The sequence below is a fragment of the Vigna unguiculata genome, chromosome 6 (genome assembly GCF_037176805.1).
Source record: "Vigna unguiculata cultivar grain cowpea cultivar isolate G323 ecotype 2 chromosome 6, ASM3717680v1, whole genome shotgun sequence".
NCBI classification, from domain to species: Eukaryota; Viridiplantae; Streptophyta; class Magnoliopsida; order Fabales; family Fabaceae; genus Vigna; species Vigna unguiculata.
Window position 1 is genome coordinate 46,861,496 of NC_140797.1, and position 18,141 is coordinate 46,879,636.

The following is an 18,141-nucleotide window of genomic DNA, read 5'->3' on the forward strand; positions in this document are numbered from 1 at the left end:
GGCTTTTGTAGGGTTTTTGGCCCTGTGGGCTTCTTTGTTGGGGGCTATTTTTCAATGTGGGCTTTTTTGGCCCTAGCCCACATGGGCCAGGGCCAAACCCTGTGGGCTGGGCCAAATTGACACCTCTAATAATAATAAGAATAAAATGAATCTGAAATGGAGGAGAGTGAGATCTTTGTCTGGACGTTGTTTAGGGTGCATTGGTGTCAGGTTTTGATGGGTCGGGTTTGGTCCCCTAAGCTTTTTTACTATCTGTTTGCCTTTAACGTGCGCGTTGGGTTTCTTTCATCCTTGCTTCTCAAATTGGAATCTCTTGATGGGGTCCCCATAGTGAGTAGTGAGTAGGTAGGTCCCACTTCAGTGAACATTTCAAAATCAATTAACTTGAAAAACAAAATAAGAATAAAGTGGGGATTTAATTGTAAATAATAAAAAATAAAATTGAGAGATCCCTTGGGAGACTACAAAATCCATATGTTCCCCATCTCTGCTTTGCTTTATTTCACTTTAATTCCTTTTCCATAGAAGCTGAGCTGCCACCACATGATTCTCCATCTCCCCTCTCTGACAACCCCATTAACCCTTTCATTCTAAATTTTAATCGTTTTTATTTTCTACTCATTATTGCCAAATAACTGTTTATTCCATGTTCATGTGGGAGAGAGTAGAAATAGAAAGAAGGATCTCAGAGGCTCTTAAGGCCAAAGCGTGCCCTTCTTATGTTCTTTAACGTCAGGGCTTTTTGTCCCTTTCATTTGGAACCTTTTACTCCATCTTCTCACTTTTTAAATCACCTATGCTTCATAGACAATAATTTTCTTTTATTATTTTTCATGCACTTTATTTAAAAGTGTCAAAATTAAAACCACAAATTCAATGAGAAAGTTTTTCTCACATTTTGGTAAAGTTGAGATTTGACATTAATATTCTTAACGACGTGGAACTGTAATTGGAAGTGAGATTTTTATCCTCATTGGGATTCCCTCTTGGTAGCAATTTATGAGAATGTGTAGAAGTAGGAGGGAATGTTAGGTGGTGATGCGTGGACTCACCCCTCTTCGTCTCTGTAACTCGCACACATGGAATATCAATATCAAATTACATAAAACGTAAGTTTTAACCGTTGGTAAATTATACTTTCGTAATACTATAATTATTAATAAAAATTAACTGCAAAAATTAATGATTTATATTTTAATAGATTTCAAAAAATATTTTTATTTATTTATAAAATAGTGTAGCTTATTTTACTAATTAATAATTTATTGTCAGGAATTCAAGTGAGTCTAAGTCTCACGTTGACTAGAATTGAGAAAGTAGAATACTATATAAGAATAAAGACCCATAAATCCATTGCTTTAAGGTTTTGGGTTGAGAGTGATGTTAATTCCTTATGTAATTGGGCTCAGGTCTCTTTGGTGTTTGTTCTCACCAGTGATACTCTTCCTTTAAAAACCTAACAAGTGGTATCAAAGCCGAAGGTTAAAATTGACTATCAAAATATGAGTCTAAGTCTCACATTGACCAAAATTGAAAAAGTAGAACTCTATGTAAAAAAATAAGGTCTCATTAATGTTTGTTCTCTCCAGTGATACCCCTCCTTTAAAAACCTAACATTTATAAGCTAAAACCTTTTCGACTAATAATAACCTTTTTGGTAGCTAATTGATTTTTTCAACAATTTATCTTTCATGGTTTTCTCTTTTATCTTCTTTCTCTGGATTAAATTTTCTTATCACTTCTAAAGTCAAAGTGTCTCCACCTCGTCATTTTGTACTCAAAGATCAGATAGATGGGAGGTCTCGTTTGTGTATTTTAGGATAATCATGGAACAGAATGTTCAAAATTTAAATACTTATTTATTTATTTTTATTTTACTGTTGAATTGATGATGTTAATTATTACTACACATTTTTTACTATTTAATTTAATAGTTTAATAAAATATACGATCGCAAAATTTGTTCATATATGCATCCAAGCCCCATATTGACGTTTGATGGAATATTAATCAAAGACGTAATTACATGAGCACATATTGTTATTAAGAAAATATAATTTTGTTTCAAAACAAAGTGTCGAAATATTTATATATTCCAATAAAAATATAAATACGAGCAATAGAATAAGATAAAGAAATTAATTATTAGTTTATGTTAAAATATTTTTAACTTATATATTTTTTGGTTATAATATACGTTATTTTAATTTTTAATGACATATTGAATCTTTATCTTTATAAAAAATGAAAAGAATTCAAAGTGTTTGAAAAACACTAAAAATAAATTTTCCTTAAAAAGATATTTATTTCTAATAAAAAGATATTGTATCTATAAATAGATAAATATACGTTTTATATCATTTTGCATTTTTTTCACATTTTTTAATAAAATATTTATGATGAAAAATACACTATCATGCTGTTTTTTTCAACTTTCGATTTCAATTATAGCATTTAAATAATTGATATGCAAATCATTATTTTTTTTACAAGTTGATGTTTACGGAAGGGTGAAATTAGTTAGATTTTTCAGAAAAAAAAAAAAAACTTCTAATAAAACTCCATCCAAAAGTCAAACGAACATCAATCATTAATCTTAATTTTGATCTTTTGGATTTTGAATTTCCTTCTCATATTTAATCTTAATATATATATATATATATATATATATATATATATATATATATATATATATATATATATATATATATATATATATATATATATATATAAACATATACTAAACAATACTTCTCTTTTCTAATTGTTGCTTAAAAATGGCTATTCACATCCAGACAAGTGTATACACACTATGGACAGAAGAGAGATACCAACGGAAAAGAAAAGTGGATAGATAAAGAATAAAAAGAAACGAAACGAGGACAAGATGATATACAAATTGAAAAACGTGAAAAAAACTATAACTATTTAACTGCAATAATAATCCTATTTGAATTCTAATATAAATCAATCTCGCCACGTGAAATTAGGTCGTGACATGCAACTACACAATTTTTCTTTTTACATCAAAGCCATTAATATAGTAACAATTTTGGTCACGATTGAAAATTAAAAATATAATATTTAATATTATTAATGCGTTGCATGCGGTGGTTTTTAATAAAGAAGAAAAAAACCTGGAATATTATTTTTTATAAGAATGGTTAGTAAAAGTGCAAAACCAATTTAATTCATATATAGTAGTAGATAAATAATTAGGTGGATGTTGGCATGTGGTGATCGAGAACTTAAAATTTTGAGCTTCCGAGTCCCTTCTAAAACTGAAACTACATTACTAGTTGAAACCTTGGAGCGAGTCTCATATCTGTTGTTTGTCTGTTTACTCTTTGTTTTGAAGGATTCCTTGGAACCAGAAAAATGTCGGGTAACTGTGAGAAAATGGTTGTCATCCCTCCAACGACCAACCAATGGCCACAGGTTCATTTCTCTCTCTTCTTCTCACACACACAAACACACTTACTACACCAATACATGAGCAGTGCAATTTTGTTTCTTAGCTTTTGGAAGAGAATATCACACTGTGCTGTTATCATACATACCCTAGAACGCCACCTTAAACCAGATCTCCTTTTTCATATTTTATTTTATCAATTTTCCTTACCCTCCATTAATATGTTATCAGGTGGATGATCACAAGGTCTTGATGGGTTCCTTTGGTGGAAGCAACAACAGTAAGGTAATGGAAAAACCAGATCAAGAGCTTGTGCAGCAGCAGCTGCAACAACAGACCCTCAAGTGCCCTCGCTGTGACTCGTCAAACACTAAGTTCTGCTACTACAACAACTACAGTTTGTCTCAGCCACGACACTTCTGCAAAGCCTGCAAGCGCTACTGGACAAGAGGTGGAACCCTCAGGAACGTTCCTGTTGGTGGTGGGTGCAGAAAAAACAAGCGTGTTAAGCGTCCAATGACAAATTCTTCTGCTGCTGCCATCGACACTGCTTCTTCTTCTAATTCTTCTTCTGCTCTCACCGCTGCTTCGCAACCACAGATCGACACTGCTTCAACCTCCAATCACATCAACCCTTTGTTTTACGGGTTGTCCAGTTGCTCCAGCGATGTCAATCTTCCGCTGTTCCCTAGGTTTGCCTCCAGACTCTCCAGTTCCGGGTTTGATCTTCAGCTAAATAATGCCCTCGGATTAGGTTTTTCATCCGGGGTTGTGTCCAATGAAGCCAGCGAGAATAACAGTTTTAGAAACGGATTTGGTTCTAATAACGCGCTTCTTTCAAGTTATAATTCCATATTTGGTTCTTCCTCAAGTTCTACATCCACTACTCCAGCCATGTCTTCACTGTTGAGCTCTACCTTGCTTCAGCAGAAGTTCATCGGCAGTGGGTTGAAAGATGGTGTTGATAGCAACAGTTTCCAGCATGGCTTAGGCTTAACCCCACTAGAGCAGTTGCAAATGCCGAGTGATAACAGTGAGGCAGGGATGGTATCTTTAAAAGATGTGAAAGTAGAATTAGGACAAAACAACAGGTTGGAGTGGAATGGTGCTTGTCAAAACCAGATCCAGCATGTGGGCATGTACGATCCCTCGCTTTATTGGAATAATTCAGCAACAGCTTTGGGTGTTTGGAACGATCAAGCTGCTAATATCGGTTCTTCAGTCACTTCTCTGATCTAGGAAATACCATCCAATCAAATGAAGAAACATGTTTTTCAAGTTTGTCTCCCCCTTCTGTGTTTTTACTGCTACTTTTTCTTTTCTTTTCTTTTTTTTTTTATTCTCTTGGGGCAAATGGGGTTTGGTTTACTTAATTACATCAAAAAATTTATTGAACAAGGAGGACAAGTGATACATGTAAGAAAATGGGAAAGCTAAAGGTGAGAGGAGTTTGGATCGGAGAGATCATGTCAGCTGCATCCTGCAATATATATATATATATATATATAATTACTCCTCAGCCAGTTAGTTTTACATGTGAAGGTTGGGAAGAAAAATTGCATGAATTGCTCTGAGAGGAACCTCGGATCCTCTCCTCTCATCATCTCACAGTTGCTGCCACCTCGTCAAGCAGTGTTCTCCATAGTTGAGCAATGCAAGTTGGTCTTTGGTTTTGTTATGTATATACGCAATGACATCTCTTTTTTCTTATTGTAATGTATTACTGTTGTAGTTAGGTGGGGTAGGGGATTTACTGGGTGATGCTAAGTAGTATTGGTTTCAATTTTGTTAACTTTGAGATGATTTTAGTTTTGGATAGGGAGAATGGGGATATATTGGGTACATTTGGTATAATGTGGTATAGAAGAGAGGGGGATTATTTACCTGGTTTTAGGGGTGATTAATGATTTAATGTATGTCGGTGGTTTGGTGCTTATATTGTTGAACCTTTTTCTATGTATTGGTTCTTCCCAGAAACTTTGGTCCATGCACAGAATATTGGTGCTTTGATTTATGCATGTATATATGTTTTGAGATAGTTGAGATTGGAAAACATAACATAAGCACCCGTATATTTCACACTGAAAAAACAAATGAGCATGGCCTAGGGAATGTAGCTAATCTCTTGCACACGATAGGAACTTAAGCAGGGTTTGGACTGATGCTGTCTTATGGTGAGAGGGGACATAACAACGGTTTCGATATTCTCACACCTTTACTTTTACCTGTTAAAAATCAGGAGAATTTTATCGGTAAAAGGTCCATTGTTTCTTAAAGATTTAAAACCTAGTAAGTTAAGTATATCCTAAGATAAGAGCCATCGGAAGATAATTTAATTAATGGGTAAGCATAGGATCTGGACTCAGGCGAGACGCAGGAGATACCCTTATATCTTAGGTCATGTACCGTCTGGTCTTATTATATTTGGTCAGAATCTTACTACACAAAATAAGAAATGAATTGAAGGGCGAGCTAGTGCGTGTTGCTGGAGATTTCTCTTTACTCAACTCAAACTAGATCAATGGGCTATTCAGGTAAACCTAATTAATATTTAACCAGATATATATGTGGTCTCACACACTACAATGACACTGTTATTAAAAGCTTAAAACAGATTCAATGTTGATGGATGGGTCTATTCTTTTTATAAGGAAAGTTATCCGGGAGAGATTATTTATATGTGTTACATGAGTTTTACTCTGCACAAAAAAAAAATTGACACCACTTTTAATTTAAAATATTAAATCATCTTAATTCAAGATATATCTTCATCTTCAAGCAACATTTAGACAGCATCTTAATCCAAGATATCCATCAAAAGTTACAAGTATTTCAGGTTTTCCTCTACAATTTTTTTGCTTTTATCAAAATCTATGATTATTCTATCAAATGTATGAACTCTACCGGCAAATGTACACTAAAAAAAGGTAACATAAAAAAGTTTAGGTCAAAACTCAATTTCTGCCTATTTTTAATGATTTTTATAAACTGGCCCAATAGTAAAAACAAAAAATATAATAAAGTTTAAACCAACAAATAGGTTCATTGAAAACTTTTATGCATTGTCATGATAAAAATCTTTAAAAATAACGATTTCAATTTCAGCAAAATACAATGAGTTTTTTTTTTTTATAATTATTATCATATTTATAATTTCAATTTCTTATATTCATAAACAAATTACGAAATTTTACAACTAGAATCTCCGATAAATGTTTTTTTATCATACTTTGATAATTATAATATATTGTAAGGATAATATAATCAAACCTTAAAATGATTTCCAATAAACATTCTTATGTGTATTTGCTATTAATTAACTTTAATTAAATAAAAATAATAATTTTAATTCATTTTTAGTTTTTTAGACCGATTTATAATTATTTGAATTGTTTCAGTTTTAAACACCCTTCGAAAATTTTCATCCTTTTTTACAAAGATAATCATCATTTGCTTTTCTTATGATTAAACGATTTGGCCAATTGTTGCTAGCTAGGAGAATTATATATATATATATATATATATATATATATATATATATATATATATATATATATATATATATATATATATATATATATATATATATATATATATATATATATATATATATATATATTTAAAGTGTTTGCAATATTTTAACCAGTTATTCAAAATAAGTTGTTAACTCAAGTGAACAAGATTTTGAATGCAAACAATTTTAAACTTGAACTTTAGAAGGTTTTGGTTAAGGAAAATAATATTTTAACTCATTTTTTTTTTATTTATTTTTAATCTATTATTTCAATCATCATTAGATATTTTTTTTATTTTTTGTAATACATGATGTGATGATCTAATGATAATTAAAGTGATGGATTAAAATATGGATTAAAATATCCTTTGGTTAATGATAGATATTTTTCTTATGTCTAAGTTAAGTCAGTTTGTTAGAAAGAAAAAACTGCACCCTTTCTGCCATCTAAAGTAAAGTACGGCCTATTTCTAACTTGTAACAATTTCTTTTTTTCAGAGTTCCTTTTTACTTTAATGGTATATATATGGTGGACTGGATATAGGTCAAATCATAGACATAATTTTAGACCAATATATTGATGATGTTCTTTTTTCTTTTTGATATATTCATGTTGTCCTTGGTCCTTTTCTTTTAACTCAGAATTAGTTTAGTAACATTTTTATGTTACAGTATGTCTTGTACTTTCTTTTTTAATGAAAATGTGCAAAAGAAGTTACAATTAGTTGAAACTACATCTGTATTACTGTTGTGGATAGCATTAATTAATGTTGTATCTTCTCGGTAAGTAATTTTTTTCTTGAAGCATAAATAAAATGAAAATAGTGAACAGGGGAATTCTATTTTCTAAATTTCCTTTTTTGTTAGAAGGATTTTTACCTTATTATAGTACTAACTTATGAATATACTTACTATTTTCTTTGTTCACAAAAAAAAAAAAAAAACTATAAATGTTAGTGAAATGATATAAAACTATAATACAAATCGTAGTCATTTTTTTTTTCTCTCAAAAAGTTAATAGAAATAATTCTCATTGATTTATGTAAAAGAGTTTGGATATGCTTATGTACAAAACCAAGTAGAATTTCCTTGACTGATATTAGAAATTAATAACAAGATAATTTGTTTTCATATATGGTATTAAATTCACACTTAAATTCTAGTCTAATCATCCATAAATTACCCCAACCTAACTCACAATAATTGAAATAAATGACCAATCTAATTAGATTAGGCAATTCTATACACGTTACAAAAATGTTATCGTGGTCCAACATATTCATTATTGAATGGAATTGGTTTAAGTAAATAAATGGCAACTCGTACCTCACATTTAATATTCAAATTAACCAAAACGTTGTTCATAACCTCACATTTAAATTAACCCACAAAAATGTTTATTCATGGCTAGCTACACAATTCACAGGTTAAAAGAGTTGATCACGATTAAACTTAATCAATTTTTGTCATTTAAAATAATTTGCTTATATGTGGAGTCCTTTGAGACATTACAATACCTATATAAGTAACTCTTAATGATATTATACTTGTATAACTCATATTAAAGTGAGTTACTCGAGCTTATTAGATACAACTTAAATTTTAAGTCAATTTAATCTATTTTTTTTATTTAATTTTCTTTACAATTAAACTTAATTCATTACAGAATAACGAATTCTGTGAATTCCTTCACTTAATTACGTGATTTGTTTTCAATTTATTTCACCTATTGTATAAACTAATTATTGAATTTTTTTTTTACAATAACTAACTACTTATTTAAATTTAAATAAAAGAAATTATAATAAATTTAGGGATCCATATAGAAAAATAATCTCTCTATCTCTCTCCATATATGTATATTCCAATGGCGTTTTCTTTTATCTTAATTCATTTTATTTATTATGTATTTCAATTTCAAGTAATATTAAGATGAAAAAGATTAGTACTATTATTATTATTAATGTTTTAATTTTTTGGTTAACTAAAAGAAAAATAAGTTTTCTTCGATTTGTCCAGAAACATTGATTTGTCGAGAAGCAGCCCCAAGCTCAGTATACAAAAGTCAAGTAATTAATATCTCTTACGGACTTTAAAGTGTGATTAATTTGAAAGGGCAATGCATTGATTTAGTTTATCGACAATTGTACAGCTATAATATAAGATTGTGTAAAAGAAGTACTCATTTGTGTTTGTGATTGTGTCAAACGCTTATCTTGATTAGCAGATTAGGAAGGATTAGGTGAGAATTATGAGATTAATTACTTGGTAATACTAGTAGTGGTCGTAACTTTGCAACCAAACACGCTGCAATAATTAGATCCTTCTCTTTTCCTGTGTATGGGCTTTTTAGGGTTTTAAGACTTATGGCCTAAACGGGCTTCAAGCCTTCAAGGCAGAAACGAACAAATCCGTTTCTCTTTCTCTGTCTAAGACAATTTGTACCCCGTCAAATGAATAGAGGATTTGCTTGATATACAAAAGAAAAATATTTTAACTATTAATCTCCTTAAATTCACCTTATTATTTAAAGTTAAATCAACAATTTGTTTATGTAAAATATTTAATATATATTTATATTTACTCAAATAACTTGTTCAAGTGAGAAAAAAAAACCGAATGCTAAATTTAGCTGCCACAGCCGTATGTAGTAATAATATATATATATATATATATATATATATATATATATATATATATATATATATATATATTATTATTATTATTGGGAATAGTTCACCTGTGACTAAAAAAATTGATCACGATATGCCTAAAAAGAAATATACTATATAAAGAAAAATCATTCTTAAAAAAAATTATTAAGAATAGTTCAAGTATAAGTTAAATTTCAATTTGTAAACATTTTCCAATGATTTTCTTCACCGATCATAATTCGAAGAAAAAATTTATAATAATATTGTATTGAATTAATTACATCTAACTTTCTCTCAAATATCTACTAAAAGAATCTAATAACTTAAGTTTGGATTGAGTACATAAAAGTCATTCAATAAAGAAATTCAAAATAAACCTGGACGTATGATTTGATTAATCGGATAAATGAGTAATCTATAACTAAAAAGAAAATTCTATTTTGAATTATCATTTCATAGTTTTAATTTTATTCTTTATAATATAATTATTTGTTAAATTTTTAAAAATTAACTGTTACTTTTATATGTTTTTTATGAAATATCTTCTCTCTTCCTTTTCTTTTCATATTCATCAATAATTATCATTTTATTTTTCTTTCCATTCATTTTATTTTACTTTTAATATATATAAGTTTGTTTTATAAATTAACTAAATAACATTACAATATCATAACCTACTAATAAAAAAATTGTATACACACAGAAAACGTCTATATTTACATTAATTAGTATTAGATAAATAAAATTGATAATAATGATATGTTTATAGATATCTGATCTAATCTAATTTTAATATTAATAAATTTGTTTTAAATATTTCAAAATTTAATATCACTTTTAATAGATTTTTTTTTTAAATTTAATAGTAGAATATATAAAATTATAGTTATTATAAAAATAATTATTAGAACCATACATGCATTTTTTTATCATCAAAAATTTGTTAACTAATGTTATTGACTAATTTAGAATCTAATTAATCATTAATTATAATTTTTTATTCATAATATTAATTATTTTAGAAATAATGTTTTTGTAATTTATAAAGTAGTATCTAAATTAGTTTGTAATTATTGTTTTCCTAAAATTAGTTTTTATTTTAAGATTTTATTATAGTGTAATATTAATATCATATCGTACTAACAGTATTTTAAACTTTTTTCACTAAAAATTGAATCCGAAATTATTGAATTTCTTTTCTTTATATAAAAAACTTAAACAACAGTTATGAATAAGTGATATCGTATTTGTTTATAGACCCAAACCCCTGCGTTGACTTATTATAGACCCAAAACTTCTTTTTCGTTGTTTTCCCCCAACAAAATCTAACGTAATAATACAAGAGTAGTAGTTTATTGTGTTTTATTAGCATTGGAAAGCAGAGTCTAAAATAAAATAATAATATTTTGAAGAGCATAATCTTTGCCGTTTTCTTACATCCCACCAAATTCATTTTGTTTAAATATTATTTTAGACAAAGAGAGGGTCTCCACCAAAATCATCCTCGATGGCAGCCAAGTAAAAACACGACAAATGGTCACAAACCAGACACGAGCAGTTGTATGGCATGAGTGCACACATGTCGTCACCCACAACCTTTTTCTGTCAAACACAACAACAAAATATGCGTCTGATGTCAAGCCTTCAATTTCTTCCTCTGATAGCGTCAAACTCTCAAAACTTTACTCACACGGAACCCCCAAATAAAAAACTAAGGTTAGAGATATGTTCGCAAATGTTTTGGTGGAACCAAGTCAAAACTAGGTTGAAATGCGTGTTAGGGAATAATGTGCCTTCTTCTTCGGACTAAAGAAAAGAATCGAATAAATTCCATCACCACCACCACCACTAAACTTTTTCTTTTTTTTCTCTGCTTCCACTTTTTTAAGTCAATGCTTACTATTGTTAATTTGCAGTTGGTGGAGTGTGATCATGTACAGATAAACTAATTAAAATATATCATATATAAAAACCTGGTGCACAAAATGCTCATCAATAAAGTATTTAATATTCTTCGTTGAGTTATTGTTATTATTAGTACTTGTGTATGGTATATGATATTAAAATTGGGTCTTTGTGGTCTCATGTTTATTCGCGCATTGTTGCTGCATATTTAGTTACATAGACATTACAATGAGTTTTACCCTGTGGTGACACTAGAATAGGTAATGTTTGCGGTAAAATTCTGCACCCATATAAATCAACTAACTAATTCTTTTTTCCATAAATGTTAATTAATCAATTGAGACTAAAGGGCTTCACAATTCGTGTGTAATTCATATTTGTCAATCTCAAGTTTATTACATAGCTATACTAACATGTTTTAAATATTACTAATTAAGAAAATTATATATATATATATATATATATATATATATATATATTAAGTCTAATTCATATAAAAAATTAATTTATTTTTAACTCAAAATTTTGAAGTAATGAGTTTATGATTATTTTTTTTTTAAAATATGATATTTGACTTTATCATGTGAAACCTGGGACTTATTCTTCGCACAAAACAATTTGGTGAATCCCGAACTTTCTATCTCATGTTCACTTCTAAATTGCAAAAGCAGATTTTGTATTTGCCCGAGTTGCATAATGATAACAAATATCAATTTAACGTATATTGTTGTTATTATAACTTTATAGCAGAGATGTACATAAGATTTCACATTAAATAGACAGTTAAAATTGTTAGTGTCAGTTGGAATTTTATTTTAGATAAAAAGTATTTTGTTGGAGAAATGATGGGTTTGTCCTTACTAATTTTTAAGCATGAGCTATTTAACTACAATAACAGAAAATATGTTGAGGACTGTTCTTCAAAAATTTGTTGAAGCACTGCATATTCCAATGATAAGATGGACAATGCTAATTAAAGGTTATAGTGAAGAGATTTGTCAAGTAAAAAAAATGAGGTTAAAGTTAATCAAGTTGATTAAGATAACAATTATTTTAAAATATGAATAAATTTAGTTATGGAAACTTCGTTTAAAGATTTTTTTTGTTATCGATAATAGTTAGTTGTTAATTTTTGTTAGTGGGAGAGTTGAATCTATAACTTCTCTCGTCCTCGTTTCTAAACCTTACCAAATCAACTTTATTTTTTAAAATTGTTAGCAGGGATCAAACCCATTATCTTTCCTTCCAAAAATATATTGAGAATAGAAAGACCTTTTAGAGGGGATTGACTGCCTCTATAACAGAGGCAACAACTTCATATCTGTAATAGAGGGGGCTGAATGTCAATAGTTTCATAGATGCTGGAGAGTCTTATGTGTAGTGTCATGGTGATATATTAAGACTACCTCTTTGTTTTGGGTAGGTTTTGGCTGATGGTTCTTTTTTGTTAAGTTATGCATCAACATTTAGAGATTGTGTTTTTTGTATAAGGGTTAGAGCACCCCCTCGAGTGCTCTACTTAATATATTGTTTGTTGATAAAAAAAAAAGAAAGACCTTTTAGAACTAAAACCATTTAATAATTTGAATTTTTACAAAATTAATTTTGTTTTATGGTAAAATTCAAAAGTGATAAAAAGGTGAGGAAGGGTGAAAAAATGGCAATAAGAAGAAAGTGTTTGTCCTGTTAAAGGTTTCAAACCTCATTGAAGTGTACATTCCAGTACTATTTCTTTGTTCATTAGCCTCTATAAAATTAAAAGTGAATTTAATTTACAATAACTCTGATCATAAATTTGTAAATGTAATAATTGAAAACTGGGAATGAAAGATGTATAAAATGAGTTTTGTGGGGCACATAAAGTGAGATATATTTATTTAGTTTTGATGAAAAGAGAAACAGTGAAAATGAGGTTTTATAAGAGAGATTTGAAGGATTATTAGAGGTGTGGATGAAGAAGGGTAAGGAGTCCCATCAAAGGTAGGGTGGGATGTTGGTAATGATAGATTGTCTGGAAGAGCAAAGAGGAGAAGAAAGACACATAAAAATGATGAAGGATGAGATTGTGGTGCTAAAGCCAGACACTGGATTCTTCCTCCATGCATCTGTCACTAACACCTTTAACCAAACACTGCTACGCTACACCACCGTTTCTAGACCCCACTCCACCTCTTTTTTATCTCACTTCCATTCTGACCCTTCACAAATACAAATATCTCACCTGCTTCTTCCTCTCTAAATTTTTCAACTATTAGGGCGTTATATAGCTGCCTTAAAAGAAGGGATGTTCAAACTTCATGTTATATGACCTTTTTTAAAGTTTGTCATTTGGAATTATTTTAGGTGTTATTTTATTTATTTATTTTTAATAATGATATAAATATAATTTTAGTATAAGATAGTTTTTTTCTTCTTCAGATATTTTGTTTGTATAACATGTTAGAACTCGATTAATTTTTTAAGTTTTCGATTGCACAACGTTTTAATGTCTTTACTGTAGTCTTTCCTTTGCTGTCTTCTTCACCCAAATCATCATCTATGTCGTGCCGCCATTATCAGAAGATTAATTAACACTACATCAAAGTAGTACACATATGTCTCCGTTAAGCAATGTGATTCGCAGCTTGAAGTTATTACTAAAAAATGTTGAAGGTGATGAGATTGTCATGCACGAAGAACTCTGACCCCGTATGATGTAAAACTTCAATCCAAGCGTTACACTTAGAGCTATCAAAACGGATAATTCAATCCGATCCGACTCAACTCATTACGGATTGATCATTTAGTGAGTCAATCCAACCCGACTTATTTATTAGCGAGGCAAAAAAATTTCAATCCAACCCAGTACACCGCAGGTTTGTGGATTAAACAGGTTGGCTCACGGGCTCAATTAAAAAAATACAATTTTTTTATTTTGTTTGAATCAAAACTAAATTATAATTCTAATTAAAATCTAAATAAACTTTAATACAATATAAATACATACCAAAATCACAAAAATACAAATTATCTATATGTTGGCTAAAAACAAAACCAAACATGACCCAGATACAAAGCTCAACTTAACAAAAAATATTTTTGTGACCCTTTATTTGTGGGTTGGTGAGCGAACCCGGCTTATCACGTGTTCAATCCGGGTGAGCCGGGTCAAAAATCAACCCGTATTGAAATTTGTAAAAAAATTTCAACCCAACTTGGCCCAAATCCATGGTGAGCCGAGTTAGCTCACGGGTTCCAACCCATTTTTATAGCTCTAGTCACACCCACTACAATACGAAGGCTATGTTGATTAGTCCATGTTCTTTTACATAGTAAAAATATTTCATACTAACATATAAGTTATTTACACTGTTTGACATGTTCTTCCTTTTACGCATGCTGAAAAACACGTTTGGTACATTAAAAAAATTAAACAATTTTACGTAATTGAGTTAAAAAAATTATATCCATTGATTTTTAAAGTTCAGAAATCAAAATATATCAATATTTTGAACAATAACAAAATTCAATTTTATATAAAAAATTCATGACTTTTAAATATACTTAACATACACTGAGTTAATTATTTTAATTTGTAGGAATTATTGAAATTCCTAGTCTAAACACAAACTATTTCTTTAAAAAGGACATTGAGGTAATTAGGATTAAAGTTGTAATAACAAAAGTATCATGGTTACGCTATTCTTATCTAAACATGTTTCTTTCGTGATTGGAGCTGGACCATATATGTATGAGGGTCAAATTTGTACTCTTGGACTTCTTTGGTAATTACTTGAATGCTTTTGGTTAAGTACAATGAACGTGATGGTTGTAAACATTCACGTACTCTGGTTATTAAAAACTTACGTAAGATAAACTATATTAGGATGACGGAAAAGTAAGTGTGAAATGTGTTCTGAATAGTTACTCAAAACGTCCCGTCATCTTAGCATAAAATGTGATTTAAATGTCGCTAGTTTCGCCTTTTTATCAAGAAAAAAAGTAAATTCCACCTTCTCTACTCATTTTTTTTTCTTTGGTTGAGCACTAATAATACTGTGTTAATATTTTTAATATTTTTTTAAAATATTAAAATTAGTAATAATAGGTGTATTATAGAAATACAGTATTTAATAATACAACAAAATTTAATAAAGAATCTAAACTAAAAAAAAAAAAAAACTAAAATCTGAACTGTGTATTAACTTTGATCTCCAATTTATGGCTTTAGTTTCGTTACTTTCTAAAATACACGATACAATTTCAGAGAAAGATATTATAGTTGACAGTATTATGAAAATTCTAAAGGTACATATGGATATTATTATATCTTAAAATTTGTGTTTACGTGAACATGAAAATATGATGGACTTACACAAAAATAATATTTTATAGATTTAAAACTTCTACGTTCCCCTTTCACAGTAACAACAGCAAAGAAAAACATATTTTTCTAATGCAAATCGGATTCATTATTATTAACTCATTCCAGATACTGAATTATTGGGTCACTAATCAAATCAATAATTGAATAGCGTGAAATGATAAATACAAAATAACACAAATAATTAAAAAAAAAATGCATTAATACGTTTGCACATGTATACTACAATAAAATCCAATAATATTGCGATAAACTTCTACTCTTTTTATAGAGCTTTGGTTTTGAATCGAAGTTCACCAAATTTAATTTCATTTAAATACACGAGTAGCTTGTAATCTTTATATTTAATAAACTATATAGTGTATTTTATCCAACCCTAAAAGAATATAAAATAGTTCATGTTTAATTACTCAAATTTAATTTTATTTATTTATTTATTTCTTTTGAAATAAACTATCATCTAAAACTTATTTTCTTTCATATTTATTGCTCGCTTATTTATTTATTTATTTTATATATTTTAAAATATTTAATGACCCAACTCAATTTAATTATTAGTAAAGTAGATTGATTTGGTTGTATATTTGAAAGTAGGCTGACCCCACTTAACATAATCTTTTTATCTTTGAGAACAAATTGCACTTTGCTCTTTCCACATTCACTCCAAGTAATTATTTAAATCTTAAATTTAAATCCTTGTATAATTATCCATAACAAGATACTTTGTGTTTGTATCAATACAAGAAACACAAATATTAGAGTAAATATTGTATCAACCATGACAATAACATTAGTTGCCTCAACACATATGTAATTCTATTTTTTTGTTTGTTTAATATGTTAATTAAATTAGAGAATACCGTCAGTATAGCATTGACCATGATCCACACAAATGATGATTTTAACACTTAATTTGAGAAAAAAAAATACAGTAAAAGTTATCGCTTGCGTTGATTTATATTAAAAAAAAAAATCAGTAAGACAGACATTTTTAATGTCAGAGGAAAAACAAAAAGAAAAAAGTTAGTTTTGAACTGCCATTAACTATGGCTTGTGCTATTGTCATGTATTAATTTGTACACTTAGTAGAATATCATTGTTTCTTTTTCTTGATCTCCTATTAACATTCTTCATATGAAGTGTGTACTCATAAGCGATTCAGATTTTTTATAAGGCTAATGTTGTGAACTCAAACTCAACTTAATCGAAATCCAACAAAGACGAGACAAGATTGGGACAACAGAACTTATTTCCATGAAACATGACTTTCTACCTTGTCTTGAATGCACTCAAGCTTTTTTGACTAGAGATTTGGGGCTTGCACTTCGGAAGCATCTGATGTGAGTTTTCTCCCACAGTGGAAATATTTTCCTATCGAAACAGCAAATTTGTTAGATTGCAAGCCCTAATGAAATGCTAAAACAGGTTTTGGTGGTATTTTGGGATTTTACATAGTGATTGGTGATGCATCGTATGGTGTCAGAAGTTGCACATTCGTGTGACAAACGATGCGGCAGAGTGGGGAGTTATCTCGAGATGTTTCACTGCTTTTATATTCTCTGTGCTTGAAGATCTCCTTATGGCAGACCAAAGATATGCTTTAATCGAAAGCCACGACTCACACACCCCACCAACCCCGCCATTTCGTACACATTTTCGTCACTTCGTTCCTAGGCCACTTTTCCACAACACCAACACCAGTAATTAAGCTCCTCTACAATTGCTTTTGCTCTTGCCAGCCTCAACATATCATCATTTCACGTGCAATTTCATCCCAATTACGTATCAATTTTCTTTTCATTTCCTTATGTTTAAAAACATGCACTTGTACGCATAATAATTAACAATTCACCAGATGCAAAATCATCTCAACCATTTGCATCTAACATATATAATTTTATTTCTGTAGTTTTGGAAAGCCTGCTCCTATTTATATTATGGAACAGTTAAAGGAACATGGAGCATCGTTCAAACGATGTAGCATAGTTGGGCCAAAAGAAAAGGCGAAAATGAGAAAGAAAGAGCCATGTGGAGAGTGGGTTAGTTAATGATCGGATAATCAGGGAAACCCATGCAGGTCACATGCGCCTTTTGATTTTGCACTTGGCAACGTCGAAATACAAGGACAAGTAACAGTTTGCATGCATTATTAGCTAGGTGGAGTGAGTAAGATTGACTGACATTCCCTAATACATGGTACGAAAAAAAAATAGCTTTTTTAACACACGTATTAGATAATGTAACGTTATTTTCTACATTTCAAGGTATTAATGTTATACCAGAAAAAAGGACC

At 29.6% G+C, this 18,141-nt stretch overlaps 1 protein-coding gene across 1 annotated transcript; it reads left to right on the forward strand.

Annotated features, from left to right (window-relative positions):
• Positions 1-3,190: 3,190 nt before the first annotated feature.
• LOC114189037 (Dof-type zinc finger DNA-binding family protein) lies at positions 3,191-4,690 on the forward strand. The gene is made up of 2 exons (XM_028077736.2): positions 3,191-3,438; positions 3,644-4,690. The coding sequence occupies exons 1-2, from the start codon at positions 3,379-3,381 to the stop codon at positions 4,649-4,651; spliced, it is 1,068 nt and encodes a 355-aa protein (XP_027933537.2). The 5' UTR covers positions 3,191-3,378; the 3' UTR covers positions 4,652-4,690.
• The last annotated feature ends 13,451 nt before the right edge of the window (positions 4,691-18,141 follow it).